Source organism: Somniosus microcephalus, chromosome 13 (genome assembly GCF_052327205.1).
Source record: "Somniosus microcephalus isolate GS21.2 chromosome 13, FLI_Smic_1.0, whole genome shotgun sequence".
Classification (NCBI taxonomy): domain Eukaryota; kingdom Metazoa; phylum Chordata; class Chondrichthyes; order Squaliformes; family Somniosidae; genus Somniosus; species Somniosus microcephalus.
Genome location: NC_140999.1, coordinates 3,708,717 through 3,734,740, shown reverse-complemented (window position 1 = coordinate 3,734,740; position 26,024 = coordinate 3,708,717). Strand labels below are relative to the sequence as shown.

Here is a 26,024-nt window from a genome sequence, read left to right as displayed (position 1 = left end):
GTGCTCGCTGACCTACACTGGCTCCCGGTCCAGCAACGCCTTGATTTTAAAATTCTCATCCTTGTTTTCAAATCCCTCCATAGCCTCGCCCCTCCCTATTTCTGTTACTACAGCCCCACAACCCTCTGAGATCTCTGCACTCCTCCAATTCCGGCCTCTTGAACATCCCCGATTTCAGTCGCCCCACCATTGGCGGCCGTGCCTTCAGCTGCCGGGGCCCTAAGCTCTGGAATTACCTCCCTAAACCTCTTTGCCTCACTAGCCCCCTCTCCTTCTTTAAGATGTTCCTTAAAACCTACCTTGTTGCCAAAGCTCCTGTCCTAATATCTCCTTATGTGGCTCGGTGTCAAATTTTGTTTGATAATCACTCCTGTGAAGCGCCTTGGGACGTTTTACTACATTAAAGGCGCTATGTAAATGCAAGTTGTTGTTGTGCATGTGTGTCCGTGGTTAAGGAGATAGACTGTTTATCCCGTCATTCACCAAGGTCCCAGATAACTCTCAACAAAAATATATTCCAGTGAGAAGGAAAGACTCTACGAGAAGGATGAACTATCCGTGGCTAACTAAGGAAGTTAGGATGGTATCAAATTGAAAGAAAAGGCATACAATGTTGTGAAGATTAGTGGTAGGCCAGAGGATTGGGAAATTTTTAGAAACCAGCAAAGGATGACTAAAAAAATAATAAAGAGGGAGAAGATAGATTATGAGAGTAAACTAGCAAGAAATATAAAAACAGACAGTAAGAGCTTCTACAGGTATATAAAAAGGAAGAGAGTAGCTAAAGTAAACATTGGTCCCTTAGAGGATGAGACTGGGGAATTAATAATGGGGAACAGGGAAATGGCAGAGACTTTGAACAAATATTTTGTATCAGTCTTCACGGTAGAAGACACTAAAACCATCCCAATAATACATAATCAATGGACTATAGAGTGGGGGTAACTTAAAACAATCACTATCACTAAATAAAAAGTGCTCGGTAAAATAATGGGATTAAAGGCCGACAAGTCCCCTGGACCTGATCACAGAATCACAGAATCACAGAAACCCCACAGTGCAGATAGAGGCCATTTCGGCCCATCGAGCCTGCAGCGACACATATCCCACCCGATCCCCGTAACCCCTACACCAACACATATCCCACCCTATCCCCGTAACCCCACGTATTTAATCCCCCTAACACTAAGGGTCAATTTATCATAGCCAATCAACCTAACCCGCACATCTTTGGACTGTGGCCTGCATCCTAGGGTCTTAAAAGAAGTGGCTGCAGAGATAGTGGATGCAATCTACCAAAATTTCCTGGATTCTGGAGGGGTCGTAGCGGATTGGAAAACCGCAAACATAACACCCCTATTTAAGAAAGGAGGGAGACAGAAAGCAGGAAACTATCGGCCAGTTAGCCCAACATGTCATTGGGAAAATGCTGGAGTCCATTATTAAGGAAGCAGTAGCAGAGCATTTAGAAAATCATAATACAGTCAAACAGAGTCAGCATGGTTTTATGAAAGGGAAATGGTGTTTGACAAATTTGCTGGAGTTCTTTGAGGAGGTAACGAGCAGGGTGGATAAAGAGGAACCAGTAGATGTGGTGTATTTGTATTTCCAGAAGGCAGTCGATAAGGTGCCACATAACAGGTTACTGCACAAGATAAGAGCTCACAGGGTTGGGGGTAATATATTAGTATGGATAGAGGATTGGCTAACAAACAGAAAACAGAGAGTCGGGATAAATGGGTCATTTTCCGGTTGGCAAACGGTAACTAGTGGGGTGCCACAGGGATCAGTGCTGGGGCCTCAACTGTTTACAATCTATATTAATGACTTGGATGAAGGGACCGAGTGTAATGTAGCCAAATTTACTGATGATACAAAGATGGGTGGGAAAGCAAGTTGTGAAGAGGACACACAGTATCTGCAAAGGGATATAGACAGGCTAAGTGAGTGGGCAAACATTTGGCAGATGGAGTATAATGTGGGAAAGTGTGAGGTTATCCACTTTGGTAAGAAAAATAAAAAAGCTAATTATTATTTAAATGGTGAGAGATTACAAAATGCTGCAGTTCAGAGGGACCTGGGGGTCCTTGTGCATGAAACACAAAACGTTAGCATGCAGGTACAGCAAGTAATCAAAAAGGCAAATGGAGTGTTGGCCTTTATTACAAAGGGAATGGAGTATAAAAGCAGGGAAGTCTTACTACAACTGTACACTCCATTTGGAGTACTGCGTACAGTTTTGGTCTCCTTATTTAAGGAGGGATTTACTTGCATTGGAGGCAGTTCAGAGAAAGTTCACGAGGTTGATTCCTGAGATGAAGGGGTTGTCTTATGAGGAAAGGTTGAGCAGGTTGGGCCTACACTCATTGGAGTTTAGAAGAATGAGAGAGGATCTTATTGAAACATATAAGATACTGAGGGGGGCTCGACGAGGTGGATGCGGAGAAGGTGTTTCCCCTCGTGGGGGAATCTAGAACTAGGGGGCATAGTTTCAGGATAAGGGGTCACCCATTTAAAGCTGAGATGAGGAGGAATTTCTTCTCAGAGGGTCGTAAATCTGTGGCATTCTCTGCCCCAGAGAGCTGTGGAGGCTGGGTCATTGAATATATTTAAGGTGGAGATAGACAGATTTTTGAACAATAAGGGAGTGATGGGTTATGGGGAGCGGGCAGGGAAATGGAGCTGAGCCCAAGATCAGATCAGCCATGATCTCATTAAATTGCGGAGCAGGCTCGAGGGGCCGAATGGCCGACTCCTGCTCCTATTTCTTATGTTCTTATGTTATGCCCCATTGCCCTCGCCATCCCGTTAACAGCTCGCACTCCAGTAACTTGCAGTGCAAAGATTTTTCAATCTGAAGAGTGAGGGGGAAAAGTCTAACAGGACCTGCCACGAGATGCCCCCATCAGCAAACTCTGGGCCAGTCTTTCCCTATTCATTCAAAACTCTTTGTAATTTTAAAAACCTGTATTAAATTTCCTCTTAGCCTTCTGTGCTCTCATAGAAACAGTCCCAGTATCTCTAATCGCTCCTGATTACTATAGTGCCCTATCAGTTGCAGATTAGCCAACTTCAATAAACAGATTTGTGTAATCAAATTAGGAGGCGCGGTTGACGATAATTAGCATCCCTGTCAACCAATTAACATCTACTATTTGAAAGAGTTGGCCAATTAGCATCAGGTTTGCTATGAGCGACATTCTGGGTAGCCAATCGTTATGAGGGAAAGGTGGGACCTACGCTTCTAATTAGGGAGAGTGGGCGGGCTGGGGTTTAATTGACGGGGGCCACAGCCTCTGAGAGGGGGCGTGTCCCGCTGGGTTTGATTGACGGGAAGACAGCCTATGATATGAGGGGGCGTGTCCCTCTGGGTTCGATTGACGGGGGAGGCAGCCTATGGGGAGAGGGGGCGTGTCCCGCGGTGTGTCAGTCTCCTGGAGCTGTGTCAGTTTCAGCAGCTGCTCCCGGAGCTCGAAATGCAACACTTTGGGGGCAACTTCTGGGTAAGTGGGCATTGTATTGCATTGAGGGGGCAATGGGCAGCCACCTGTGCCACCTGCCTGAGCTGGGTAGCGACTGCAGCACAGCCCGTGTGTAATAGCGAAACCTGTAGGAGGTGAGCAGCAGGGACCATCTGCACCCCCGCGATACACTGTAACCCGCGCTAACCTCGGCACCGCTCCTCTGTTCATCCGGATTGGGCAGCGAATGCAGGGACAGGGACAGGGACCAAATGCCGTTTATTTCATAGATGCAAATATGTCCATCAGAATTTGTGAATTCTGAGCGTGTGTGTGTCTCTCTGTGTCTCTCTGTGTGGTGCTGGGTAATTGGAACTGTGTGAGTAGTATATGCAGTAGATACTGTTGCAAATAGTGAATAATTTTTTAATCTTGCATCTTTTGTTCATTTTTTTGGAGAAGGGACAATTTTTTTTGGTGATTAGCTGTTGGGAGAGGGGAGAGCACCCTTGGGTGCTGTGACCGTTGTGCGTGAGAGGCAGAGATCGGTGGATACAGTTACCTTGTGTGTCACACACTCGCACTGGGATAATGGGTCGACTTGAATTGCTGACAACAAATAGTTATGTGGTTTTCATTTGACCCTACCTGATTATGTTGATAGAGGCTTGTATTCCCTCGAGTTTAGAAGATTGAGGGGTGATCTGATCGAGGTGTTTAAGATGATTAAAGGAGTTGATGGGGTCGAGAGAGAGAAACTATTTCCTCTGGTGGGGGGAGTCCAGAACAAGGGGGCAGAACCTTAAAATTAGAGCCAGGCCGTTCAGGGGTGATGTCAGGAAGCACTTCTTCACACAAAGGGTGGTGGAAATCTGGAACTCTTCCCCCCCCCAAAAAAGCTGTCGAGGCTGGGGGTCAATTTTCAAAACTGAGATTGACAGATTTTTGTTGGGCGAGGGTATTAAGGGTTACAGAACCAAGGCGGGTAGATGGAGTTAAGATACAGATCAGCCGTGATCTGATTGAATGGCGGAACAGGCTCGAGGGGCTGAATGGCCCTCGCTTAGAAACTGGTGTTTTCTTGCTTTACGGACTTTTTTCATGCGTAATTCTGATGCTGGAGCAGTTGGCCTGGTAGATGCAGGCGGAGCGAGGGGGGGTTCTCGGGGTGGGGGGTCAATCATTTTGAGGTTGGCCAACGCTGTTTAGGGAACAGCTCCCCCCACCCTCATTTCTCTCCCAGGAACTTCTGTCGCCCGTCTTGTCCTCCAGGTCCGTGCTGTAGGTCTGTGCTGTGCCACACTCTGCCTTAGGCATTCGACATTCCCTGGTTCCCAGCTCCGCCCCCATCCTGCCAAATCTGGGGTTCGACCACCCCACACCCCCACCTCCACTCCGTCGGCCATACCCAGCTCCGCCACTGCACACGAGGATGCGGGATGTTGTACGGCAGCTGTCACTCAGCCGTGACTCAGTGGGTAGCACTGTCGCCTCCGAGTCAGAAGATCATGGGTCAAGCCCATAATCCAGGCCGACACTCCCAATGTGGTACTGAGGGAGTGCTGCACTGTCGGAGGTGCCGTCTTTCGGTTGAGACGTTAAACCGAGGCCCCGTCTGGTCTCTCAGGTGGATGTAAAATATCCCACAGCATTATTTGAAGAAGAGCAGGGGCGTTCTCCCCGGTGTCCTGGGCCAATATTTATCCCTCAGCCAAAATCACTAAGAGCCATTGATCAGGTCATTATCACATTGCTGTTTGTGGGATCTTGCTGTGTGCAAATTGGCTGCCACGTTTCCTACATTACAACAGTGACTACACTTCAAAGTAGTACTTCATTGGCAGTAAAGCGCTTTGGGATGTCCTGAGGTTGTGAAAGGCGCTATAGAAATACAAGTCTTTCTTTTCTCTCTCTCTTGCTGTTTATTGATTGTGTGAAATGACCCAACTGCCAATCTCCAATAGTAGGGAGAAGAGAACTGAAATCCATCCCTTTTTTCCTCACAGCGAGTTGTTGTGATCTGGAATGCACTACCTGAAAGGGCGGTGGAAGCAGATGCAATAGTAACTTTCAAAAGGGAATTGGAGAAATACTTGAAGGGGACAATTTGCAGGGCTCTGGAGAAAGAGCGGGGGGAGTGGGACGAATTGGAGAGCTCTTTCAAAGAGCCGGCACTATTCTATGACAACTGGACACTGAGCCACATGAGGAGATATTGGGAGGGACTGTAGTGCTGAGGTGACATTGGGGTTGTCGCGGTGTTGGGGGTCACAGTGTGGGGGCCACTGCCTGTGTCACATTCAGTGACTTGCCCTTGTGCTCTGTAGGCTGTGTTTCGCCAGCTGGCCACTGTTACTTCACCCAAGTGGCCATTTAGTGTAAGTCCAGCCATTGAGTACTGCGGGCTATCTCCCCATTCGATGTCCATATCTACCCAGTCTTGCTGTGGGCAATGGATAGTGATCAAGAGCAGCGAAAAAAGGACCTGCATTTCTATAGCACCTTTCACGGCCTCAAGATGTCCCAAAGCGCTTTACAGCCAATGAAGTATTTTTTTTTTGAAGTGTAGTCCCTGTTGCAATGTGGGAAACGCAGCAGCCAAGTTGCGCACAGCAAGATTCCACAAACAGCAATGTGATAATGACCAGATAATTGGTTTTAGTGATGTTGGCTGAGGAATAAATATTGGCCCCAGGAGAACTCCCCTGCTCTTCAAAATAGTGCCGTGGGATCTTTTGCTGCAGCATTGTGCGAGCCTAAGACTGAAATAAATGCACCTTGGGTACCGTTGAGCAACCTCGGAGGGGATGGAGTGCAGATTCACCAGGATGAAACTGGGAGTTAAACGGTTAAATTATGAAGACCAGTTGCCTAATCTAGGCTTGTATTCCCTCGAGTTTAGAAGGTTGTGGGGTGATCTGATCGAGGTGTTTAAGATGATTAAAGGAGTTGATGGGGTCGATAGAGAGGAACTATTTCCTCTGGTGGGGGGGAGTCCAGAACAAGGGGGCAGAACCTTAAAATTAGAGCCAGGCCGTTCAGGGGTGATGTCAGGAAGCACTTCTTCACACAAAGGGTCGTGGAAATCTGGAACTCTCTTCCCCCAAAAAGGCTGTGGATGCCAAGGGTCATTTGAAAATTTCAAGACTGAGATGGATAATTTTTTGTTGGGCGAGGGTATCAAGGGGTGTGGCGCAAGGGCGGTTAAGTGGAGTTGAGCTACAGATCAGCCATGAGCTGATAGAATGGCGGAACAGGCTGGAGGGGCTGAAAGGCCTCCTCCTGTTCTGAGATCCTTAACGGGCTGAATGTCAGTGTATACACTGGGAATGTCCTCTGAGCTGGTGGCACCCCCCTGCCCCATCCCCCACTCCCCGCAGCCTGGTGGCCCCAAATGGCAGGTTTTCCCAAGGTTCCCATCACTGCAGTGATCATTCAAATGTCTCGGTGTGTTCCCCACTCCAGGCTTAAAACTAACGGCGTGTAATTAACGGGAATAACTAGTTTGGAGCTGCAGTGTTTAAGGAGCTGTGAATGATTTCAGCCAGAGCTCCCTGTACACCTGCCCTTGTTTCCTTAAATATTCCTGGATACATCCTGCAGGGTCCTATTTCCCTATGAATATTGAAAGATACATTGCCAGCATGTGGAAAAGCAATACTGGGGTTTTCTGTTAAACAGAGAGCAGTTGTAATGTTATCACTTCCCTCTTGCGCTCTGTGTCTCTATCTGATTTTTTTATTTTGTTCCCTATTTTGCCAGTTTTCCTCCATTTTCCTGCCTCCTCCCACATGCTCCCAAATGTCTCTCCCCATGTGTGACCCCAGACAGTGACTCGACTATAGAAACGAAGAACAAACTTGAATTTCTATAGCGCCTTTCACAACCTCAGGACATCCCAAAGCACTTTACAGCTGATGAAGTACTTTTTGAAGTGTAGTCACTGTTGTAATGTAGGAAACATGGCAGCCAATTTGCGCACAGCAAGCTCCCACAATCAGCAATGTGATAATGACCAGATAATCTGTTTTAGTGATGTTGATTTGAGGGATAAATATTGGCCCCAGGACACCGGGGAGAACGCCCCTGCTCTTCTTTGAATTCATGCCATGGGATCTTTTACATCCATCTGAGGGGGGCAGACGGGGCCTCGGTTAAACATCTCATCTGTAAGATGCCACCTCCGACAGTGCGGCACCTAGGGTTGCAAAATTCTGGGAATTTTTAAAAGAGGAAACTTTCCATGGGAATTTTCGGGAATTTATGGGAATTTTGGGAATTTATGGGAATTTTGAGTTTTTTTGCACACTGATGGTTTTTGTCTCTGACCCTTATATTATCTTTGTCGTCAAAATAGACATACTGTTCCATACAAATAAAAACAGGCTTTCAAAACTTTATTTAGGTTATAATTTTGAACTTTATTGAACCCCCACAAAAAGACCCGTCTAAAATAAAATAAAAAGAGCGTCAGCTTATTTAGCCTGTAATTTGTCCTTATTTTGTCCCTTTGAGTCTTCTACTCATGAGTCTTCTACTCCTCATTGCTCCTCCTGATTCTCTGACTCTGGCTCTGACGTGTCCATTTCCTCCTCTGTGTCAGTGTCTAGCTGTGTGGTGGACACTTCTGTATCTGGCTCAATAAGTTGTAGGTTCGCCCGGATAGCCACCAGTTTCTCCACTCTCTTGTTAGTCAGCCTGTTGCGCACCTTTGTATGCGTATTCCCAAAAAGTGACCAGTTTCGTTCAGAGGCCGCTGATGAAGGTGGGATTTGGAGTATCACCAATGCAATGGGTGACAGGGTCTCAGATGCACAAAGTCCCTTCCACCAGGTATGTGCACTGATATGCTTGCATGATTCCCATATCCCATCCCCATTCCAAAGACATTGCTTGGTAGAGAACTTTGCCAGACTTCCCAGAACTTTGCCCACATCCAGATTGAGATGGTGTGAGAGGGTAGAAATCACACTGTAAGCGCTGTTGATCTGTTCTCCAGAAAGTATTGGTCTCCCAACATGCTTTGGGTCCAGCATGTATGCTGCAGCATGAATCGGCTTGACACAAAATTCTTGACGCGTCTGTATGAATTGAACAATTGCCTTCTCCTCTGCTTTGAGCAGCAGGGATGTGGGTAGGGCAATGCTGATTTGTTCTTTTAAATCAGTAAAAAGCCTGAGAACATCTGACAAGGCAGCGTCATCTCCTTCAATCTGAGCAATTGCAGATGCTACTGGTGAGAGTAGTTTAAGGCTGCTAACCACTCTCTCCCAAAACACATCATCCAGACTGGGATATTGCCATTTCTTGCAGCGACTCCTTACCCTCCAGAAGGCTGTTGTACATTATGACAACACCACCCCATCTAGTGTTGTTGGGCAGCTTCAGTGTGGTGTTCTTGTTCTTTGTCATTTGCTTGGAGTTGTAGGTTGCTGCAACTACCTGTTTTCCCCTGACATACTTAACAACTTGCTTGGCTCTCTTGTACAGTGCTTCCATGGTTCTCAAACCCATGATGTCCTTGAGGAGCAGGTTAAGCCCATGAGCTGCGCACCCAATAGACGTAATATGAGGGTAGGCCTCCTCCACTTGAGCCCAAGCAGCCTTCATATTCGCAGCATTGTCAGTAACTACTGCAAAGACCTTTTGTGATCCAAGATCGTTGATGACCGCTTTCAGCTCATCAGCAATGTATGTGTCTGTTGTCCTACACACATGACGCTACATCACCAATAGTGTATTATTTTGTATATTTTAAATTGAAGGACAACAGAGTTCAACAAGTAACTGGTTTATTTGGTATAAAGGCTGATTTACTTACTGCATCATCACAACATCAGCAGAAAACAAAATGACTTCCCTCAGGACCCCTAACCTGGATCTTAAAAAAAAAACTATAGCAGTCTTATAGATGCCTGCAGGCCAATCACAATTCGATATGCAAATATTACAAATAGAGGGAGCTAATCGCTCATCCACTCATCCAACCAATCAGGACACATTTGTTCACAGTCACACACAAAACTTGTAATTATTAAAACAAGCCAAGTAAGAAGATAAACATATATTGATTAAGAAATTCCTTAATAATTAAGATTCCATCTCTGTTAGTAATTTTAAGAGAGGACCTGTGGGGAAAAAAAAGAAAGAAATACAAAAAAAACAATATTATGCTAGCATGTGCTTTTTTGGGCAAAATTCCCAAGCTAAACTTCCCGTGGAAAATTTCTGGAAATTTACCGGAAACTTTCCACCCCTTTGCAACCCTAGCGGCGCCCCCTCAGTACTGCCCCTCCAACAGTGCGGCACCCCCTCAGTACTGCCTCTCCGACAGTGCGGTCCTCCCTGAGCACTGCACTGGAGTGTCAGCCTAGATTTTTGTGCTCAAGTCTCTGGAGTGGGACTTGAACCCACAACCTTCTGACTCAAAGGCAAGAGTGCTAGCCACAGCTGACATGGCTAGAGGGAGCTTTACTCTGTATCTAACCCATGCTGTACCTGCCCTGGGAGTGTTTGATGGGACAGTGTAGAGGGAGCTTTACTCTGTATCTAACACGTGCTGTACCTGCCCTGGGAGTGTTTGATGGGACAGTGTAGAGGGAGCTTGACTCTGTATCTAACCCATGCTGTACCTGCCCTGGGAGTGTTTGATGGGACAGTGTAGAGGGAGCTTTACTCTGTATCTAACCCGTGCTGTACCTGCCCTGGGATTGTTTGACGGGACAGTGTAGAGGGAGCTTTACTCTGTATCTAACCCGTGCTGTACCTGCCCTGGGAGTGTTTGATGGGACAGTGTAGAGGGAGCTTTACTCTGTATCTAACCCGTGCTGTACCTGCCCTGGGAGTGTTTGATGGGACAGTGTAGAGGGAGCTTGACTCTGTATCTAACCCATGCTGTACCTGCCCTGGGAGTGTTTGATGGGACAGTGTAGAGGGAGCTTTACTCTGTATCTAACCCGTACTGTACCTGCCCTGGGAGTGTTTGATGGGACAGTGTAGAGGGAGCTTTACTCTGTATCTAACTCATGCTGTACCTGCCCTGGGAGTGTTTGATGGGACAGTGTAGAGGGAGCTTTACTCTCTCTAGCTGTGGAAGTGCTTCCATTCCTTGAACTGCGATCCCTCATCTTGATACAAACGTGAAAAAGAAACTGTTTGTTGAATGTTAGATGTTAAAAAACTGAGCTTTATCACTTGTGAGAGTGTGTGGCGGGGCTGAGGGATGTGGTGAGATGGTTGGTAGGAGGGGCTGATCTGGCCAAAACAGACAGATTCCTAAAAGTATTTTGTTTAATCATTCTCAAGGTTTTTTAAATATTTACCAGCGATGAGGCTAATATTGGAGGAAAGAGGCCTAGATCTGAATCTGGCCTGCATTCTGATCCTGAGCAACCCCATGAGGGTTCCTGAAGTTTTTAACAGAAGCTTTGAGTTGGTCCTTTTTAAACCGTTTAAGGATCTCCAGAAACCGCAACTCAAACTCTAGTTGCTTGGTAGCTCAGATAATGATAGAAGTGGAAAAGGAAGTGACGACGGTTCCTGTGTAATCGCAGCCACTCCACCTGTTGTGTTCATCGACACCCTGTCCTGTGCGGCTGTCTCCTCCGATACTATCTGCCTCTCTCGTCTGGTAGCAGATGACCCTATTGCAGGTGTGATTCTCTCAGCCCAAAGCTCTGGAATTCCCTCCCTAAACCTCTCTGCTGCCCCACCTCTCTTTCCTCCTTTACGACGCTCCTTAATGTTTTACTATGTCAAAGGCGCTATATAAATGCAAGTTGTTTGTTGATGCCTTGGAATAGTGTTGACTAGGGTCTGTGGGGGAGGTAAAGTGGAACAAGACCCCACTGTGTGCTGAAAACCCCCCATCCTGAACCTCACAGGGTAACAACAACAACAACTTACATTTATATAGCGCCTTTAATGTAGTAAAACGTCCCAAGGAGCTTCACAGGAGCGATTATCAAACAAAAATTGACACCGAGCCACATAAGGAGATATTAGGACAGGTGACCAAAAGCTTGGTCAAAGAGGTCGGTTTTAAGGAGAGGCGGAGAGGTTTATGGAGGAAATTCCTGAGCTCGGGGCCCAGGCAGCTGAAGGCACGGCCGCCAATGGTGGAGCGATGGAAATCGGGGGATGCTCAAGAGGCCAGAATTGGAGGAGCGCAGAGATCTCGGAGGGTTGTGGGGCTGAAGGAGGTTACAGAGATAGGGAGGGAGGAGGGACCAGGCAGTCATAAGGACTGTGAGCCATACGAATGTCCTTTGAGAATAATTAAAGTAAGTATTGGGAGACGTAAGGACAATAGAAAGGCAGCGGACACTGCCCATCGAAAAATAGTTTTTTTTCTTCTCTGAATATAGGAACAGGAGGAGGCCATTCAGCCCATCCAGCCTGTTCAAAGTCTCTCACTTGGAAGCCCAGAGATTAAAATAATGACATGAAAGTTGGTTTGAGAAATGAAAGCCTTGGTGAGAGACGGAGGGAGGGAGGAGGGAGGGGGCGAGGGAGACAGACAGACAGAGGGAGGAGGGAGGGGGCGAGGGAGACAGACAGAGGGAGGAGGGAGGGGGGCAAGGGAGACAGTCAGAGGGAGGAGGGGAGGGGGCGAGGGAGACAGACAGACGGGGGGCGAGGGAGACAGACAGACAGAGGGAGGAGGGAGGGGCGAGGGAGACAGACGGAGGGAGGGGGGCGAGGGAGACAGTCAGAGGGAGGAGGGGAGGGGGGCGAGGGAGACAGACAGACGGGGGGGGCGAGGGAGACAGACAGAGGGAGGGGGAGGGGGAGAGAGGGGGGCGAGGGAGACAGACAGACAGAGGGAGGAGGGAGGGAGGGGGGCGAGGGAGACAGACAGACAGAGGGAAGAGGGAGGGAGGGGGGCGAGGGAGACAGACAGACAGAGGGAGGAGGGAGGGGGGCGAGGGAGACAGACAGGCAGAGGGAGGAGGGAGGGGGGCGAGGGAGACAGACAGGCAGAGGGAGGAGGGAGGGAGGGGGGCGAGGGAGACAGGCAGACAGAGGGAGGAGGGAGGGGGCGAGGGAGACAGACGGAGGGAGGGGGAGGGGGAGAGAGGGGGCGGCAGCAGCTGAGACGGACCCGAGAGATAAACAGCCACTTGTTCTGCACCTGTTGCTCTTGGATTGGTTACAACTCTTTGCATCCACGTTACTCTAATCTGACCATTCCTTCCTGCCAAATAGTCACTTCTGACATCATCAAATATTGTCCTTTATTGGAGGAATTACCATAATAGTTAACCTCTTCCTTCCCAATGTATACACGGCATCTCCATACAGTGAGTGACCCTTACCCTGAATAAACAGTGACACTGTACAGTTACATTAAATATATTCAAGAAGGAGTTGGATATATTTCTTAAGGCTAAAGGGATCAAGGGATATGGGGAGAAGGCAGGGACCAGGTACTGAATTTGGATGATCAGCCATGATCGCATTGAATGGCGGAGCAGGCTCGAGGGGCCGACTGGCCTACTCCTATCTTCTATGTTTCTATGTTACACAGCGAGTGACCCTTACTGTGTTTTCTTGTGGAGTTTCTTTAGCACCCCTGCAAGTATTTAAAATATGTTCCCCTGTCTCACACCCCGCGCACGTCCCCCAGTTCGCTGACCCCTGTGGGACACGGGCTTGTGTGTGGACCTGGGACGAGGGCAGGGATGGGTTCAGTTATGATGCCCCTCATGGTAAACAATGCTGCTGATACTCACTGTTCACACTCAGCAACATAAAGATTAGCCACTTGGACAAAGTACTGAAGGCAGTTCGGTGTTCATCAAACCCGTACCCCAGTGACAGTCAGTGTGTGTGGAACCCGTACCCCAGTGAGAGTCAGTGCCCGAGGAACCCATACCCCTGTGTGGAACCCGTACCCCAGTGAGAGTCAGTGTCTGTTGAACCTGTACCCCAGTGAGAGTCAGTGCCCGTGGAACCTGTACCCCAGTGAGAGTCAGTGTCTGTGGAGCCCGTACCCCAGTGAGAGTCGGTGTCTGTGGAACCCGTACCCCAGTGAGAGTCAGTGCCTGTGGAACCGGTACCTCAGTGAGAGTCAGTGGAACCGGTACCTCAGTGAGAGTCAGTGGAACCGGTACCTCAGTGAGAGTCAGTGGAACCGGTACCTCAGTGAGAGTCAGTGGAACCGGTACCTCAGTGAGAGTCAGTGGAACCCATACCCCAGTGAGAGTCAGTGTCTGTGGAACCCGTACCCCAGTGAGAGTCAGTGTCTGTTGAACCCGTACCCCAGTGAGAGTCGGTGTCTGTGGAACCCGTACCCGTGAGTGGAATGGCTCTAGACCTGAGCCATTCCACTTTTCCCCTATCTTCCTTTTCTCTCTGTCCCTCCCTGACCACACTCTCCTTTCGTCATGCCTCCTGTCATCTCTCCTCTCTCGGATACACTGCCCTCCCAATCCCTACCCCAATCCTTCATTACTCTTCGACCTTCCTCCTCTCCTGCTGCCGTCCCAGGCTTCACTCCCTCTTAGATAAGCCCACAGCTTCCCTCTGTACCTCTCTTGGCATCCTACGAAGGGCCCATCGAGGCACTCGTCACTGCCACCTTATGATCAGCAACCCCAACTGTCCCATCCTACTCTCTCGCTGACCTTCCTGCCCAGCGCGCCCACTGGGGGCAAATCTTGTGAATCTCCTCTCCATTCAACTCATCCGCCCCCCCCCCCCCCCCAGCGCTGACCCTGTGGATGCTGGCAGTGGGGCAGCCATCACCGACCCTCTTTGCATCTCCCTCCAGAATGTCTGTTCCCTTGCGAACAAGGCCCTTGCCATCCATAAGCTTATCGTGGATGATTGCATCGATATCATGGCCCTGACGGAAACTTGTTTAGGGGCTGATGACACTTTACGCTTAAATGAAGCCTCCCCGCCTGGCTATACCTTCCACCACTTGCCCTGCTCAGACCGGCGTGGTGGCGGTGTGGCTCTCATCACCAGATCACACCTTGGTCTGTCCCCCTATTCCTCGGGCACTTTCTCCTCCTTTGAGTATCTCGCCTTATTCCACCCCTCTCACCTCATTTAAAATTCTTGTTCTCTACCGCCCACCCAAGTACCATAAAAGTTTTATTACTGAGATATCTTCACTGTTCGCCTACCTCAGCCTCGGCACCAAACGACCCTCTCTCACCCTGGCCGTTCCCCATGGTACGGCCCTCATCTTCGCTGCCTTAAGTCCAAGGGACGCAGATTCGAACGGATATGGCGGACAACTGGTTTAGCCATTCACCGCCAGATCTGGCTGGACCACATAAAGCATTATCGGGCCCTGCTCTCGTCTGCCAAAACTGCTCACTATTCCAGAATCATTCTGGAATGCAAAGATAAACCCCGGCTCCTAGTCTCTACTGTTAACCGTCGTCTTAAACCCCTCTCCCCTGTCACCTCCACCCACACCTCCGATAACAAATGTGAGGAGCTCATGAACTTCTTTGTCTCTAAGATTGAGACCACCGTTCAGCTGCCTCTGCCACTTCCCTTCCTTCCCCCAACCCACTGGGCCAAACTTCCTCTAAGGTTTTCCCCTGCCCTAGCCCTGAACTCACATCGTTCTCCAGTTTCTCTCCGATCTCCCCTTATGCCTCATCTCACCTCTCTGCGCTCATCTTGCCTGAGACCCACTTCCTGCTCCCTCGACCCTATTCCCACCAAACTGCTGACCACCCAACTTCCTTTTCTGGCTCCCATGTTAGCTGATATTGTTAATGGCTCTCTCTCCTCAGGTACTGTCACCCTCTCCCTCAAATCTGCCGTCATCACCCCTTTCCTCAAAAAAACAAATCTTGATCCCTTCGTCCTTGCAAACTACTGCCCCATCTCCAACCTCCCTTTCCTCTCCAAAGTCCTTGAACATGTTGTTGCCTCCCAAATCCGTGCCCATATTTCCTGCAATTCCATGTTTGAATCCCTCCAATCAGGTTTCCACCCTTGCCACAGTACTGAAACGGCTCTCGTCAAAGTCGCAAATGACATTTGCAGCCTTTACAGCCTTTCGGACTCAATATCGAGTTCAACAACTTCAGATCATAGCCTCGGCCCCTATTATATTTTTATATATTTTTTATCCACACTTTTGCTTTGTGCCTTTTCCTTTTTCCCTCTCTCCCACATGGCAGCTGTCTCTCACTCTGCCAGCGCATTTCACACTTCATCTCGAGCCATTGTCTGTTTCTTTACCTGTCCTATTACCATCTCGTCTCACCTTGAATATCTCTTAATGTCTCTTCTTTCATCCCCTCCCCCATTGCCCAGCCCCCAAACTGACTTTTAATCAGTTTCCTGCCTTTTTCTCTCAGTTCTGTGGAAGGGTTTCGACCCGAAACGTTGACTCTATTTCTCTCTCCACGGATGTTGCCTGGCCTGCTGAGTTTTTCCAGTGTTTTCTGTTGTTATTTTGGATTTCCAGCATCCGCAGTATTTTGCTATCACAAATGACATCCTTTGTGACTGTGACAAAGGTAAACTATCCCTCCTCGTCCTTCTTGACTTTGTCTGCAGCCTTTGACCCGGTTGACCACTCCATCTTCCTCCAACGCCTCTCCACCGTCGTCCAGCTGGGTGGGACTGCACTCGCCTGGTTCCATTCTTATCTATCTAATCGTAACCAGAGAATCACCTGCAATGGCTTCTCTTCCCACTCCCGCATCGTTACCTCTGGTGTCCCCCCAAGGATCTATCCTTGGCCCCTCTTATTTCTCATCCACATGTTGCCCCTTGGCGACATCGTCTTAAAACACAGCGTCAGTTTCCACATGTACGCTGATGACACCCAGCTCTACCTCACCACCTCTTCTCTCAACCCCTCCACAGTGTCTACATTGTCCGACTGCTTGTCCGACATCCAGTACCGGATGAACAAACATTTTCTCCAATTAAATATTGGGAAGACCGAAGCCATTGTTTTCGGTCCCCGCCACAAACTCCGTTCCCGAGCCACTGACTCCATCCCTCTCCCTAACATCTGTCTGAGGCTGAACCACACTGTTCGCAACCTTGGTGTCATATTTGACCCTGAAATGAGCTTCCGACCACATATCTGCAGCATAACAAAGACCGCCTATTTCCACCTCCGTAACATCGCCCATCTCCGCCCCGCCTCAGCTCATCCGCTGCTGAAACCCTCATCCATGCCTTTGTTACCTCTAGACTTGACTATTCCAACACACTCCTGGCTGGCCTCCCACATTCCACCCTACGTAAACTTGAGGTCATCTAAAACTCGGCTGCCCGTGTCCTAACTCGCACCAAGTCCCGTTCGCCCATCACCCCTGTGCTTGCTGACCTACATTGGCTCCCAGTTAAGCAGCGCCTCGATTTCAAAATTCTTATCCTTGTTTTCAAATCCCTCCACAGCCTCGCCTCTCCCTACCTCTGTAATCTTCTTCAGCCCCCCACCCCCCCGAGATATCTGCGTTCCTCTAATTTTGCCCTCTTGAGGATCCCTGATTACAATCGTTCAACCTTTGGTGGCCACGCCTTCTGTTGCCTGGGCCCTAAGCTCTGGAATTCCCTGACTAAACCTGTCCGCCTCGCTACCTCTCTCTCCTACTTTAAGATGCTCCTTAAAACCTACCTCTTTGACCAAGCTTTTGGTCTCCTGCCCTAATTTATCCTTATCACATTTTTTGTCTTAAAATACTCCTGTGCAGCGCCTTGGGATGTTTTACTACATTAAAGGCGCTATATAAATACACGTCGTTGTTGTTGTTGCCTGTGGAACCCGTACCCCAGTGAGAGTCAGTGTGTGGGGAACCTGTGCCCCAGTGAGAGTCAGTGTGTGTGGAACCCGTACCCCAGTGAGAGTCAGTGTGTGGGGAACCCGTACCCCAGTGAGAGTCAGTGTGTGTGGAACCTGTACCCCAGTGAGAGTCAGTGTGTGTGGAACCTGTACCCCAGTGAGAGTCAGTGTGTGTGGAACCCGTACCCCAGTGAGAGTCAGTGTCTGTGGAACCCGTACCCCAGTGAGAGTCAGTGTGTGTGGAACCCGTACCCCAGTGAGAGTCAGTGTGTGTGGAACCCGTACCCCAGTGAGAGTCAGTGTGTGTGGAACCCGTACCCCAGTGAGAGTCAGTGTGTGTGGAACCCGTACCCCAGTGAGAGTCAGTGTGTGTGGAACCCGTACCCCAGTGAGAGTCAGTGTGTGTGGAACCCGTACCCCAGTGAGAGTCAGTGTCTGTGGAACCCGTACCCCAGTGAGAGTCAGTGTGTGTGGAACCCGTACCCCAGTGAGAGTCAGTGTGAGTGGAACCCGTACCCCAGTGAGAGTCAGTGTGTGTGGAACCCGTACCCCAGTGAGAGTCAGTGTGTGTGGAACCCGTACCCCAGTGAGAGTCAGTGTGTGTGGAACCCGTACCCCAGTGAGAGTCAGTGTGTGTGGAACCCGTACCCCAGTGAGAGTCAGTGTGTGTGGAACCCGTACCCCAGTGAGAGTCAGTGTGTGTGGGACCCGTACCCCAGTGAGAGTCAGTGTCTGTGGAACCCGTACCCCAGTGAGAGTCAGTGTGTGTGGAACCTGTACCCCAGTGAGTGTTACGGGGTGATGCTGTCACTGGGGCGAGGGCCCTTTAATGCTGTTTGCTGACCGGGGACTCAGAGTTTGGATGGGTTTACTTCGCTGCCCTGCGATCGAGTTCTCTTCCTCGGTGACGAGAAGAAAGCTGCTTCATGTTTCACCAGCTCGCCTTGCATCCACTGGGATAATACCAGTCGCTAGGCAACTGGGTTGCCTGGCAACCAGGCCTGGTAGAATAGCTGTGTTGTGTCGGAGTGTGTCAGTCCCGCCCTCGCACACCGCCCCACTGTCACTGCAGTCACTGTTCATGGTGTACAATGGGAGGTCTGTGTCAGGAGCTGCAGCCCAGGCCCACCCCTTACCCCACCACCCCACTGCCCCAACCCACCCACCCCCCTTCCACCTTGAAGGAAGTGAATTATGTTGGAAAGATTGAGCAATTATCGGAATCGTTCTGACTGCGGTCTCCACCCCCCCCTCGCTCCAGCTCTGTTCCAGATGCTGCCTTCAGTTCAGATGCTAAACCGAGACCCTGCCTTTCTGTCTATCGGTTCAGGTGCATGTTACCGATTGGAAGAGGAGCCAGGGCAGTTCCCCCAGTGTCCTGGCTGACATTTCACCCTTCAGCAACACCACCAAAAGTGGCAATGTGTGGGATCTTGCTGTTCAAGAGATTTATGTAACGGTGGCTGCACTTCAAAATATGTGAAAGAAAAATAATTTGCATTTATATAGCGCCTTTCACCACCTCAGGACGTCCCAAAGCGCTTCACAGCCAATGATGTACTTTTTGAAGTGCAGTCACTGTTGTAATGTAGGAAACGCGGCAGCCAATTTGCGCACAACAAGATCCCATAAACAGCGATGTGATAATGACCAGATAATCTTGATTTTTTTTTTGTGTGATATTGGTTGAGGGATAAATATTGCCCAGGACACCTAGGAGATCTCCCCCCTGCTCTTCTTCCAATAGTGGCCGTGGAATCTTTTACATCCACCTGAGAGGGCTGCCGGTGCCTCGGTTTAACGTCTCATCGGAAAGACGGCACCTCCGACAGTGCGGCACTCCCTCAGCACTGCACTGGGAGGGTCAGCCTGGATTATGTGCTCAAGTCTCTGGAGTGGGACTCGAACCCACGACCTTCTGACTCAGAGGCGAGAGAGAGAGAGTGAGCCACAGCGGACACTTTAATGTGGATGCTGTTCTCGTTTACTCTTCCCCCTTGCACGCCTGTTGTCTGGGTGGAGCAAAGTTACTGGAGCAGGTACTCTACCTACGATAGCAAAATACTGCAGATGTTGGAAATCCGAAATAACAACAGAAAATGCTGGAAAAACTCAGCAGGTCAGGCAACATCCGTGGAGAGAAATTTGAGTTGACGTTTCGGGTCGAACCCTTCTCTGATCAAATTGTGTGATAGAGAAGAGCAGCGAGGGAAAGATTTTTTAAACAGCATCTTTAAGGGAGGAGCAAGTTCTACTGTCGCAATAAGTATTTGGAAGGGTTCACGGGGTAAAATACTCAGCTCGAGAGACGTGCATACTGTAATGGGAGAGCGAAAGGCTTCGATGGGAGAGTTAGGGGACTGGAGGGATGGGCTTCGATGGGAGAGTTAGGGGACTGGAGGAATGGGCTTAGATGGGAGTTAGGGGACTGGAGGGATGGGCTTCGATGGGAGAGTTAGGGGACTAGAGGGATGGGCTTCGATGGGAGAGTTTAGGGGACTGGAGGGATGGGCTTCGATGGGAGAGTTAGGGGACGAGAGGGATGGGCTTTGATGGGAGAGTTGGGGTACTGGAGGGATGGGCTTCGATGGGAGAGTTAGGGGACTGGAGGGATGGGCTTCGATGGGAGAGTTAGAGGACTGGAGGGATGGGCTTCGATGGGAGAGTTGGGGTACTGGAGGGATGGGCTTCGATGGGAGAGTTAGGGGACTGGAGGGATGGGCTTCGATGGGAGAGTTAGGGGACTGGAGGGATGGGCTTCGATGGGAGAGTTGGGGTACTGGAGGGATGGGCTTCGATGGGAGCTAGGGGACTGGAGGGATGGGCTTTGATGGGAGAGTTGGGGTACTGGAGGGATGGGCTTCGATGGGAGTTAGGGGACTGGAGGGATGGGCTTCGATGGTAGAGATAGGGGACTGGAGGGATGGGCTTCGATGGGAGAGTTAGGGTACTGGAGGGATGGGCTTCGATGGGAGCTAGGGGGCTGGAGGGATGGGCTTCGATGGGAGAGTTAGGGGACTGGAGGGATGGGCTTCGATGGGAGAGTTAGGGGACTGGAGGGATGGGCTTCGATGGGAGAGTTAGAGGACTGGAGGGATGGGCTTCGATGGGAGAGTTAGGGGACTGGAGGGATGGGCTTCGATGGGAGAGTTGGGGTACTGGAGGGATGGGCTTTGATGGGAGCTAGGGGACTGGAGGGATGGGCTTCGATGGGAGAGTTAGAGGACTGGAGCAATGGGCTTCGATGGGAGAGTTAGGGGACTGGAGGAATGGGCTTCGATGGGAGAGTTAGGGGACTGGAGGGATGGGCTTCGATGGGAGAGTTAGGGGACTGGAGGGATGGGCTTCGATGGGAGAGTTAGGGGACTGGAGGGATGGGCTTCGATGGGAGAGTTAGAGGACTGGAGGGATGGGCTTCGATGGGAGAGTTAGGGGACTGGAGGGATGGGCTTCGATGGGAGAGTTAGGGGACTGGAGGGATGGGCTTCGATGGGAGAGTTAGAGGACTGGAGGGATGGGCTTCGATGGGAGAGTTAGGGGACTGGAGGGATGGGCTTCGATGGGAGAGTTGGGGTACTGGAGGGATGGGCTTTGATGGGAGTTAGGGGACTGGAGGGATGGGCTTCGATGGGAGAGTTAGAGGACTGGAGGGATGGGCTTCGATGGGAGAGTTAGAGGACTGGAGGGATGGGCTTTGATGGGAGAGTTAGGGGACTGGAGCAATGGGCTTCGATGGGAGAGTTAGAGGACTGGAGGAATGGGCTTCGATGGGAGAGTTAGGGGACTGGAGGGATGGGCTTCGATGGGAGAGTTAGAGGACTGGAGGGATGGGCTTCGATGGGAGTTAGGGGACTGGAGGGATGGGCTTCGATGGGAGTTAGGGGACTGGAGGGATGGGCTTCGATGGGAGAGTTAGAGGACTGGAGGGATGGGCTTCGATAGGAGTTAGGGGACTGGAGGGATGGGCTTTGATGGGAGAGTTAGGGGACTGGAGGGATGGGCTTCGATGGGAGAGTTAGGGGACTGGAGGGATGGGCTTCGATGGGAGAGTTAGGGGACTGGAGGGATGGGCTTTGATGGGAGTTAGGGGACTGGAGGGATGGGCTTCGATGGGAGAGTTAGAGGACTGGAGGGATGGGCTTCGATGGGAGAGTTAGGGGACTGGAGGAATGGGCTTCGATGGGAGAGTTAGGGGACTGGAGGAATGGGCTTCGATGGGAGAGATAGGGGACTGGAGGGATGGGCTTCGATGGGAGTTAGGGGACTGGAGGGATGGGCTTCGATGGGAGAGATAGGGGACTGGAGGGATGGGCTTCGATAGGAGTTAGGGGACTGGAGGGATGGGCTTTGATGGGAGAGATAGGGGACTGGAGGGATGGGCTTCGATGGGAGTTAGGGGACTGGAGGGATGGGCTTCGATGGGAGAGTTAGAGGACTGGAGGGATGGGCTTCGATAGGAGTTAGGGGACTGGAGGGATGGGCTTTGATGGGAGAGTTAGGGGACTGGAGGGATGGGCTTCGATGGGAGAGTTAGGGGACTGGAGGGATGGGCTTCGATGGGAGCTAGGGGACTGGAGGGATGGGCTTTGATGGGAGAGTTAGGGGACTGGAGGGATGTGCTTCGATGGGAGCTAGGGGACTGGAGGGATGGGCTTTGATGGGAGAGTTAGGGGACTAGAGGGATGGGCTTCGATGGGAGAGTTAGGGGACTGGAGGGATGGGCTTCGATGGGAGAGTTAGGGGACTGGAGGGATGGGCTTCGATGGGAGAGTTAGGGGACTGGAGGGATGGGCTTCGATGGGAGTTAGGGGACTGGAGGGATGGGCTTTGATGGGAGTTAGGGGACTGGAGGGATGGGCTTCGATGGGAGAGTTAGGGGACTGGAGGGATGGGCTTCGATGGGAGAGTTAGGGGACTGGAGCAATGGGCTTCGATGGGAGAGTTAGGGGACTGGAGGAATGGGCTTCGATGGGAGTTAGGGGACTGGAGGGATGGGCTTCGATGGGAGAGTTAGGGGACTGGAGCAATGGGCTTCGATGGGAGAGTTAGGGGACTGGAGGAATGGGCTTCGATGGGAGTTAGGGGACTGGAGGGATGGGCTTCGATGGGAGTTAGGGGACTGGAGGGATGGGCTTTGATGGGAGTTAGGGGACTGGAGGGATGGGCTTCGATGGGAGAGTTAGGGGACTGGAGGGATGGGCTTCGATGGGAGAGTTGGGGTACTGGAGGGATGGGCTTCGATGGGAGAGTTAGGGGACTGGAGCAATGGGCTTCGATGGGAGAGTTAGGGGACTGGAGGGATGGGCTTCGATGGGAGTTAGGGGACTGGAGGGATGGGCTTCGATGGGAGAGTTAGAGGACTGGAGGGATGGGCTTCGATAGGAGTTAGGGGACTGGAGGGATGGGCTTTGATGGGAGAGATAGGGGACTGGAGCAATGGGCTTCGATGGGAGTTAGGGGACTGGAGGGATGGGCTTCGATGGGAGAGTTAGAGGACTGGAGGGATGGGCTTCGATAGGAGTTAGGGGACTGGCGGGATGGGCTTTGATGGGAGAGTTAGGGGACGAGAGGGATGGGCTTCGATGGGAGAGTTAGGGGACGAGAGGGGTGGGCTTCGATGGGAGAGTTAGGGGACGAGAGGGATGGGCTTCGATGGGAGAGTTAGGGGATGAGAGGGATGGGCTTCGATGGGAGAGTTAGGGTACTAGAGGGATGGGCTTTGATGGGAGAGTTAGGGGACTGGAGGGATGGGCTTCGATGGGAGTTAGGGGACTGGAGGAATGGGCTTCGATGGGAGAGTTAGGGGACTGGAGGGATGGGCTTCGATGGGAGAGTTGGGGTACTGGAGGGATGGGCTTCGATGGTAGAGATAGGGGACTGGAGGGATGGGCTTCGATGGGAGAGTTAGGGTACTAGAGGGATGGGCTTCGATGGTAGAGATAGGGGACTGGAGGGATGGGCTTCGATGGGAGAGTTAGGGTACTAGAGGGATGGGCTTCAATGGGAGTTAGGGGACTGGAGGGATGGGCTTCGATGGGAGAGTTAGGGGACTGGAGGGATGGGCTTCGATGGGAGTTAGGGGACTGGAGGGATGGGCTTCGATGGTAGAGATAGGGGACTGGAGGGATGGGCTTCGATGGGAGTTAGGGGACTGGAGGGATGGGCTTTAGAATCAACTATTTTGTCCCCTCCTTTGCGTTCCTGAAGTTCTGCGCAGTGCGGACATGAGTTGGGAATTGTCACGTAGACATTTATTGGCAGAGCACTGCCTTGGCACAGTATTTGACTGCAGGATCTAGCTCCCAAAATCATACATGGGCCTTCGGAAGGACTCTTAATTTGGGATCAGAATCAGCTCAGCGAGTTTGATTGGACCGAGACTGATTCCTCCTCCTTTCTTTGTCTTATTCCCACGAATGACCTTCCTATTGGAATATAGGTGGCGTGTTGTCCAGTACGGAACCATAGGGACCAGGAAGGTCACGGGTTCCAGCCCCCTGCTGAACTGTGCCAGGGTGCTGGGAGGGTTGCTTCACTTGGCCTCAGAACCATGAGGCCAGGGCTGCCGCTCCTGGTCAGCGCCCCCCCTGCCCCCACCCGGACCAGAAACGGTGCTTCCTGACCCAGAATAACAACAGCATGATGACTGAGTTTGGGGTGTGGGGGCGGGGGGGAGTTGCTTAGTGTCTGAGACTAGACAAGTTCATCAGGCACTCGTTTACTTTGCAATTTCTTTCCCCTCGGTTAATTATGCTAACCTGTGATTGGGTGACGTGTCCAGTGACGTACGATACCAGTCGGGACAGACTGTTGTTACCATCAACGTTATATGTTTCACCAAAGCTGTCGTACCTGTGTTGGGGGAGGGGAGGGGGAATTTCTGATTTCCAAGATCCGCGCTTAGAACGGGCCTGGGGGTGCGAGGGGGCTCAAGCCTGGGGGTGTGCGGGGGCTCGGGCCTGGGGGAGGGCTCGGGCCTGGGGGGAAGAGGGGGCTCGGGCCTGGGGGAGGGCTCGGGCCTGGGGGGAAGAGGGGGCTCGGGCCTGTGGGGGGCTCAGGGGTGCTCGGGCCTGGGGGGGCGAGGGGGTGCTCGGGCCTGGGGGGGCGAGGGGGTGCTCGGGCCTGGGGGGGCGAGGGCCCGGGGGGACGAGGGGGTGCTCGGGCCTGAGGGGGCGAGGGGGTGCTCGGGCCTGGGGGGGCGAGGGGGTGCTCGGGCCTGGGGGGGCGAGGGGGGGCTCGGGCCTGGGGGGGCGAAGGGGGGCGAGGGCCTGGGGGGGCTCGGGGGTGCTCGGGCCTGGGGGGCGAGGGGGTGCTCGGGCCTGGGGGGGCGAGGGCCCGGGGGGGCGAGGGGGGGCTCGGGGAAGGGGGAGGGGGGGAGGGCCTGGGGGGGGGAGGGGGGGCTCGAGCCTGGGGGGGGAGGGGGTGCTCGGGCATGGGGGCCGAGGGGGTGCTCGGGCCTGGGGGGGGCGAGGGCCCGGGGGGGCGAGGGTGGGCTCGGGGAGGGGGGAGGGGGGGAGGGCCTGGGGGGCTCGGGCCTGGGGGTGTGGGTGGGCTCGGGCCTGGGGGTGTGCGGCGGGGCTCGGGCCTGGGGGTGTGGGTGGGCTCGGGCCTGGGGGGCAGGAGCCTGGGGGGCTCGGGCCTGGGGGTGTCGGGGGGCTCGGGCCTGGGGGGCTCGGGCCTGGGGGTGTGGGGTGGCTCGGGCCTGGAGTCGACACTTTCCCCTCGTTGAGTCCGAGCTCATTCAGGAGGCAGCTGTCGGTCGTGAGTTTCGAAGTGAATCCCATTTTGTGTTTGTGCTTCATTAAATGTTGATGATGACGGATCATGTGGCGGTTGCGATTTGGGCTGTGACGGACTCGGCTTACAAGCTCTGATTAATTGATGCAAAGAAAAAAAAGAAATTGATCTGCACAGACTGGCAATATTATGGAGTCAAAGTCGGCCCCGGCTTTATATTTCCTCCTAACTGCTCAGCTCACCGCTCTAGTCCCTAACCCTCCCATCGAATCCCACCCCTCTAGTCCCTACCCCTCCCATCGAATCCCACCCCTCTAGTCCCTAACCCTCCCATCGAATCCCACCCCTCTAGTCCCTACCCCTCCCATCGAATCCCACCCCTCTAGTCCCTACCCCTCCCATCGAATCCCACCCCTCTAGTCCCTAACCCTCCCATCGAATCCCACCCCTCTAGTCCCTACCCCTCCCATCTCAGTCTGTGTTAACGACAGGCCTGTGTCACTGGAAGCTTGTGCAGCGACATAGACCTCGGCTAGGATCGAAGCGCGATGGGGTTGGACGGGTCAGTAGGACAATTACTGGAGGTATTTGATGAAATAACTGGTGGAAGGAGGGACTTAAATGGGAAGGCAGGGAAGCCAAGGAACAGGAGGAGGCCATTCAGCCCCTCCAGCCTGTTCCGCCATTCAACTAGATCACGGCTGATCTGTATCCTAACTCCAGCTACCCGTCTTGGTTCCGTAACTCTTACCACCAAAAAATCTATCAATCTCAGTTTTGAAATTTCCAATTGACCCCCAGCCTCAACAGCTCTCTGGGGGAGAGAGTTCCAGATTTCCACCACCCTTTGTGTGAAGAAGTGCTTCCTGACATCACCCCTGAACGGCCTGGCTCTAATTTTAAGGTTCTGCCCCCCTTGTTCTGGACTCCCCCCACCAGAGGAAATAGTTTCTCTCTCTCCACCCTATCAACTCCTTTAATCATCTTAAACACCTCGATTAGATCACCCCTTAATCTCCTAAACTCGAGGGAATACAAGCCCAGTCTGTCCT

At 51.8% G+C, this 26,024-nt stretch overlaps 1 protein-coding gene across 2 annotated transcripts in view; it reads left to right on the top strand.

The window, feature by feature from the left end:
* The first annotated feature begins 3,423 nt into the window (after positions 1-3,423).
* Positions 3,424-26,024, top strand: part of LOC147107981 (F-BAR domain only protein 2-like) — an 80,960-nt gene continuing 58,359 nt past the window's right edge. For both annotated transcript variants that reach the window (XM_086004355.1, XM_086004354.1), the window contains exon 1: positions 3,424-3,503. In XM_086004355.1, the coding sequence (XP_085860481.1) occupies positions 3,477-3,503 (27 nt within the window). In that variant the 5' untranslated portion in view covers positions 3,424-3,476. The remainder of the gene's footprint in view (positions 3,504-26,024) is intronic.